Source organism: Gavialis gangeticus, unplaced genomic scaffold, assembly GCF_001723915.1.
Source record: "Gavialis gangeticus isolate Ggan-Ray unplaced genomic scaffold, GavGan_comp1, whole genome shotgun sequence".
Taxonomy (NCBI): domain Eukaryota; kingdom Metazoa; phylum Chordata; order Crocodylia; family Gavialidae; genus Gavialis; species Gavialis gangeticus.
In genome coordinates, this window is record NW_017729024.1 from 97,418,953 (window position 1) to 97,426,520 (window position 7,568).

The 7,568-nt window shown below is 40.5% G+C and overlaps 1 protein-coding gene across 2 annotated transcripts in view; it reads right to left on the reverse strand.

Moving 5' to 3' along the window:
* The window catches only part of VPS13A (vacuolar protein sorting 13 homolog A), a 222,156-nt gene that overhangs the window by 146,642 nt on the left and 67,946 nt on the right, over window positions 1-7,568 (reverse strand). For both annotated transcript variants that reach the window (XM_019517426.1, XM_019517427.1), the window contains exons 22-24: window positions 6,136-6,268; window positions 5,148-5,265; window positions 1,437-1,575 (exon numbers count right to left, since the gene is read on the reverse strand). In XM_019517426.1, the coding sequence (XP_019372971.1) occupies window positions 1,437-1,575; window positions 5,148-5,265; window positions 6,136-6,268 (390 nt within the window). The remainder of the gene's footprint in view (window positions 1-1,436; window positions 1,576-5,147; window positions 5,266-6,135; window positions 6,269-7,568) is intronic.

Sequence of the window (7,568 nt, forward strand, 5' to 3'; positions counted from 1 at the left end):
TTTCTAGCTGAAGTGAAAGTATCTGTTACCAAAGATGAACATGAAGTATGAAGTGGCTGCTGAAGTAGTAAAAACACTATCTGTAATAAAGCAGTACACTATTAAAATGAATAAGGATCATTTAAAATCATACATAAATATAATTTGGGGTTCATGAAGCTAAGAATCACTAGACAGCTATACTAAATGAACAGAATATTAATGTGCATAAAGCAAAATGGATCAGGGCTGCCCAATTTCTGGAAAGCTGGGGGCCATGTGTTGTACAGACTGGGGCCACACTATGTTGGCTGCAGACCACAGGTCCCCTGGCTCTCCTCTGCCCCTCACCCCTCTCCTGCCACAGACAGCACAAGCAGCACAACTTTTGCCCCCTACTCACTGTGTGTTTAGTGTGAGCAGCCCAGGGCTCCCAGCAATGTGCACAGCCTGGGTCTCAGCTGCACATGCAGCATGAGTAGTATAGACAGTCCAGGTCTCCTGGCCATGAACTCATTCTGAGTAATATAGCTTAACTGACTACGCACACAGCACGGGCAACTTGCTCCCTCTCTCTCAGATGGCAGCCCGATTCTCCCTCCTGCTACCCACGCAGTGCCTTCCCACTGACCTGGAAACAGAACCCAGAGGAGGGAGGGCAAGCCTGGAGACCTGGCCATCACAACACCAGTGCTGTCGTGGTAGGGCAGGATCTCAGGGACCACATGTTAACCCCCTGCAGGTTGCATGTAGCACACAGGCTGACAGATGGACAGCACTGATATAGACTGTATTTCCACAAAGCTAAATTTGGCTGTAATCACAGGCATAACGCCTGTAGAATGAGCCGCAGGCAGTCTCTTCTCTCATCCTTCCTGTGTGCCTTGGGTTTCAGTGCAGGAGCAGAAGGTGCAGACAATGCGTCATGGAGTGCAAGGTGTTCTAAGAATTATAGTTCTTTAGAGAAGTGGAGTTTGCTGTGGTTGGGAGATGGGATACTTTCAATCCTTCTATGTTTTCTTGCTGTCAAAGCCCATATCAAGAGGGCAAAAAATAGAAAAACAGTGCTAACTTTGGTGGCAAAATATGGGGGGTCATTTCTCCCCTGGCACCAGAAAACTGCACTGCTAACCTACGAAACTATAATCCCCAGAATGCCTTGCACTCCTTGGCATACACTACCTGTACCAGCTGCTTCCTGCAGCCCTACATGCAGGCAGAGCACAGGACAAGAGAGAGTGAAGCATCCCCTCCTTGCTCTTCTGGCACCCCTCTCTCCTAAGCAGAGCTTGGGGCATGCATCCCAAGCTCTACCTAGGAGGGATGCTATGGCTGGAATTTTCAGAAGTACTCTACTCCCATCAAAAGACACTAAGCATTTTGAACTCCTTATAAAATTCCAGTATTATATTTTATTAAAATGTGTATTTTCCTACCAAACCAAAATCTTAGCTTACCTGGGACATTTTTGGAGGAGAAGCTGTGGCAGGAGCACTTTCTGGTTTAGGAATGCTGTCGATTAGCTCCAAGATACCAGTCAGTTTCTTGTCTGATATTTGGACAAAGAGTAATTTCAGTTGTCCAGAAATTTTGAATCTGTTATATAAACATTAATGGTTATTTCAAAATGATTTATTATCAATTATTTTCATTTTTCTTACCAAAGCCCTTTACCTGCTCAGCACAAATTGTAAGAAACAGTAAAAATAACAAATATAAAATAATTATCTATACAGAATCGTTGCCCAGATGGCTAAATATAGAGAACCAAGTAGTTCAAGTCCCATCTTCCAGCATATCTTGTGAAATAACTCCAAATAGCCATTTGAGGATATTTATCACAGCTCCTGATCTGGTTGTACACAGTACATCATTTCCCACAACCAAGAATTCCCCTCTACTATTCACTTGTTCATTTTAGCATTTATAATAAATCACTTAAACACCATGAGCAGCATTTTACACAGCAAAACATCCTCTGTTCAAAAGATCTTGCAAGCTAATAGCCCAATCTAACAAAACACGTAAGCATTTCCTTTTAAGCATGTGCTTGTATGTTGTCAAAACTAAAAAATCCAGACAGCAAATTCCACTATTAAATAAAGTATCTTCTGGGACTCTTCTGCCTAGGTCCTGCTTAGAGTAGTGTCCCTCATAGATTCATAGATTAAGGGTCGGAAGGGACCTAGTAGATCTTCTAGCCCGACCCCCCGCCAGGGCGGGAGAACAACAAAAAACCCCAAAAAGAGAAATGGGACTCAAACGAGTCCAGCCAGGTAGGCATCCAGCCTCTTCTTAAAGACCCCCAGGGTAGGGGCCAAGTTCTCCAGTAGATCTGCTAGCCTTAATAGGGACAGGGCTCTGGAACAGAAATACTTCTGGAATTCCTTATAGCTCTTGTACTTAAGAAAGCTTTATTTACATTACAAGGTGCTTACATACTTATTTAACTTCTGTTGTAGCAATCATAAGAGGGTGCATCTATTATTCAACTCCCCAAATTTACAAGTGTAGGGGTGATTTTGTATCCCAGATGCCACTGCACTGCCATATTACAGGAACTATCCAGTGAATTTTTACCATCTGCTGGGACACTACAACCTTTTCTTTTATTTGTGGCCCTCATCGTTATTACTATACATGGTTTCAACATTTAGAATGTTGCAATACCCTTGACGTCTTACACTTAACAGTCAGAGACTGAAATCAGTGCAGAATGGACAGGCCCATTTACTGAACAGGGAATCTCACTAGGAACACATGACACCAGTACACCTGTATCTGCAGCATTTATCTGTTAATCTCTGCACTGAAATTAAGGTATTAGTCATGACCAATAAAACAATAAATGGCATGAGATCTGCTTACTGAGACTACCTCTCTCTAATACTCTGCATAACTGTGGTCAGAAAAGGCACTCAGACTGCTTGTGAGAAAGAGGAACTAGCCAAAAAGAATGTTCCGAGGACTAGGGAATTATACCAAATATAATGGCCATCCAGGCATATACAGCTATTATAAAAGCTACCAGCCAATTGCTCGTCAAAAATGACAGGGGGGAAGGGGACGGGGACAGAGGCCCACATCCAACCCCTGCCTGCCTGCCCCCCCACCCCCACGTTTCAGGTTTGGGCACGTTCCCCCCCTACCCCGCTTTGGGGCCAGGCCTGTTCCCCCCCGGCCCTGCTGGCTTTTGTCAGGGGCCAGCAACCCCACGTCCCCCTGTGTCTGGCCCCACTCCCGCTTTTCATTTGGGGGGAGCGGGTGGGGGGGAGAACGGGCCCAGTCCTCTCCTCCCCATCACCGCCTGCAGGGAGTGGGAGCCAGGCCAGCCTGCCCCCCCACAGTTCTGTCCCTTCCATCATGGTGGCACTCTGCTGCACCATCTCCTATCCAAAGGCTGTTGGAGCACTTGGATTGGTTGTTTCAGTCAGGCAATCACAGTACAAATAAAGTGTTATGGACAGACAGACTAAGGCTTTTATATTATTAGAATTTATCACAGCTATAAAAGTTTTTGAAGTAGGATGAAAGTACTAGAGGATGACACTGCATGTGGGACAGAGCGTAGAAAGGAAGCAGCTGAAATGGCAGTTGAGGAAACAACAGAAAGAGACAAAAAAAAAAACACAGTTGAGGCATAAATTCCTACAGGAGCGAGAAGAGAAGGAAGTTGAAGGAACTCCTGTGGAAACAAAGAAAAAGATGACAATCAAAGGCTATCAAGGGAGTGAAGAGTTTTAAGAAACAGGATTCACCAGAATCAATGTCTGAGAGATTTTAGGCCCAAAAAATTGAACTGAACACAGACCTAGAAACAGACATACAGAAGCTACCACAGAGTGGGACTGATAGCCGAGACGATCCTAGGCCAGGAGAAAGACACTGTGCAAGTGCTGAAGGTAGTTTCATCCTGGGTACCCCACCTAGCGGGGATCAGTTCAGAACACCACAGTTTCATTATGTTATTGAAATGAGGTGTTTGGCCACAAAGAGAGCTCTCATTTCCTCCTTTCTAAAGGAATCCTTAGACATTGTGCTTCTGTACTAGGAACTCAGGGCTGGCAGGGACAACCTAAGCCATCAAGTCTAGGAACCTATGATTACATGCAAGCAAGTAGTAGGTAATGTTCAAAATGCTTCAGATGCTTCACCAGAACAGCCATGGAGCACCTCATAGACTCCATAACAAGCAACAGGCTTAGGATCTTTAGAACAAACAAAAAGCCTACAAAAACTGAAGATATGCAACAGTACAAGAGACAAAGATGTCACCTATGCCTTGTTCCATCTTTTGCCTTTTCCTTTTCTTCCCCACAGCTCTTCTTAGCTCCTCCTTTCCACCTCTGAAAGCCAAGAGAACCAAGACGAAAAAGAGCAAGAATTTGAGCTCCTACAACCAGCACTAGGATTTCTGAACTCTGGACATCCTTGCTTTACACAGCAGATGGCACCATAACACCACATTTTCATTAATTTACTCCCACAACATTGGCAGTATTCTCTAGTCTGTTACTACTTCACTACAGAAGTAAATGCAATGCACTCGTTCTCATCCACAAATCTTTAAATAGTCTATAACCTTCTTTTTCTTTCCATCTCAAAAAACCCCCAACATCTTTATTTGGCTGGAAAACAGTGTCTCTATATTTTAAGTTTGAAATTCAAGGTAAAAGGAAACAGGATGTATTTGGTAGGAATTTTTTACCTCTCGGCTCATCAGACATATTAACTTTAGAATTACCCTAATCTCTAGGTCTTCTATACCTGTTTAAAATTTGGGGTGAGAGGCTGTGACATATTTGATCTGCATTCTTGGGAAATACTATGATTCTTTATTTATAAAATGCAGCCAATACCAAATATATGGTGACATCTGACACATGCTTATGGAAGTAGACTTTCTAAACATAATTTTACCAGACATGACACTCAGAGCACAGTAAAAATAAACCATGCTAAATACTATAAATTGACCAATACATAGAATAGAAATTGAAAAGATCAGTCAGTATGTGAGGTAGAAGAAAGAAATCATTAATAAAACTGTTTTTTACCTAATCCTGTAAGTATATTGTAACAACTGCACTATATTTAAGGGGATAATTCTTCCAAAAACCTAACAGACATTTACCGAAAAATCTTTTTGCAACAGAAAGAAAACATACTTGGGCATTCTTGCATCAGAGACAACCATAGCTCTGCTAAATTCCACTTTCAAATCCATTGGCTGCAAGATATGTTGAGACGAATATTTTAGCTTACGAGCCTCCTGCCACTTTTCATCTAGAGAAAATAAAATAAATTAGCTGTATTTTACATCAAAGCAACATTTCTTCAAATCATACAATTGAGTTACTTTAGCCATAAATGCTACATTTTCTATTATTAAATATCTTTGAGTAGAAAACAAAGTGTTTTCATTCTTATCTTTTATGTAAGCCCACCGTAACCCACATTACATGAGGAAAAGCGTGGATAATACCTCTGCTTTGTCTTATATTCAGTAGAGTTTTCTGTCTTGCTACTACCCAAGTCCCATAACACAAAAAACTACATACAAGGTCTCTGTCATGGGTTCTGATCTCTCAAACAGTGCATATCTATTCTTCATAAGTTACCCTACGATAGCACAGAACTGATCCAAATGAATCAAATGTTTATGATCAACATTGCCACAATCTGCTTTGGAGTTGGTGAAAGGGATAGGTAAAAAAAAGTGAATTATTGGACTAGATGTGAGAGTTGGTATAAAATTCTATGTTCTATACAGAATCTTGACCAGACCATATTAAACTGATCATAAGGCTTTGTAGAATTGGGAGGGGGGGTGCGAGGGGGAATGACATAGACCTCTGAATTTATAAGTAGTAAAAGGCGCCATTGAGCGGCTCATTTGGCAGCCTTAATTTTCTGCCTGGGAATACCAGACGTATAAGGCTAGATTTTTTATAAATGTTTGTCCTAAGGTGTCCCAAGTTCAAAAATAGCTTACCAGCCCTTGCTTGTGAAAAGAAGAGAACAACATTTACTGTTTCTGGACTCAGCAGCTGACACCACTAGTATAATCATTTCTGTTTAATACTGGCACACAAGCTATCAAAGTATTGTTTTTTCAGTTGCCCTAGCAAAGAGATCCATTTTATGAATACTTACGATGTTTGCTATAAAGTAGCTGTATACTGCTTAGCTGAATATCAAATACATCATAGGCTCTTGACATTATGTCTTCAATAGTGTTTTGGCCTACTTTGAGAACTGATAGGTCAGAACGACTTTTACTTGTCATCTTTAAAAAAAAATAAAATCATAAAAACAGTTAAAGTCAGTTTAAAAATATTGGCTATACAAATAATCACATTCAACTTTGACTGGAGATCAATCAAACAAGACTATGGAAACTGAAATACCAAACCAAGTCAGTATGTCCAACTAATCCAATATCCCCTCTCACACAAGGGCAGAATTATATTTTTCAGAGTAAGGTGCAAGAAAACCCAAAATGGACCACTGTGAAAGTTTATCTAAGAAGGACTGCTAATTAATCCTGTTAGGGAATGGGTAGTTTATGCCCTGAAACATGAAAGATCATCTCTCTTTTAAATCACTTACCCCACATAATTTAATCTTAAAAAAAGTTTTTATACGTAGTAGTATTGTATTTGTGTTTAGCCATAGGTAACACATAGTCCATGTATTAATCCTGTTAACAGTTCAGACTTGGTGGCAATTTGTGACAGAATTCCACAGATTATGTAAAAGAGTTTTTACCAGTTTCAAATACATCTAAAACTTAAAAAAATATATTTAAAACTTTTATCAGTTTTAAATACATCTCGCTTTAATTTCATTAGAATACCTGTTGTTGTTTTATTTCAAGAAATAAATGAGTAATGATTCAAATATCCTCAACACTAATTTGATATCTTTAAACTGTCCTGTCTCCATCCTTCTCATCTAAAAATAGTCCACCCTCATTGTTTAATCTCTAGTATCCCAATACATTTAGCTGTGTTTATTATCTATCTTTGAACATTTTATTTCTACGCTGTAATTCTTAAATATGTTAACCAGAACTGAAAGGAATTGTCAAGATTAGGTTTCATCATTGATTTATGAAACAGGATTATAAATATCAGTATTATTTCCTAGCTTGTTTAGAATCATGGAAAATAAGGTTGGAAGGGACCTCAGATGGTTATCAGTCCAACCACCTAAACAAAGCAGAACCATCCCCAACTACATCATCCCAGCCAAAACTTTGTCAAGCCGGGTCTTAAAACCCTCCAAGGATAGAGCTTCCACCACCTCTCTGGGTAACCTGTTGCAGGGATCTTAAATTTTTTTCTATTAGACAGCTGAACATAATTAGCATACAATAACAAGCCTGAATAGTTTAAATGGCACCTGTCAATATACTTTCTTTTGTTCATCCTGAATGTTTAGAAATTGTAATCTGAGTGAGCCCCAACCCATAGTGCTTGGAAAATGACCAAAAGTCGAATGTTACAGAAATCAGGCTTGCATTTGATTTCGTCTGGGCAGGGCTGTCCCAGGGGAGGGGGGTGGTCTGCACCGGGCCCCATGGA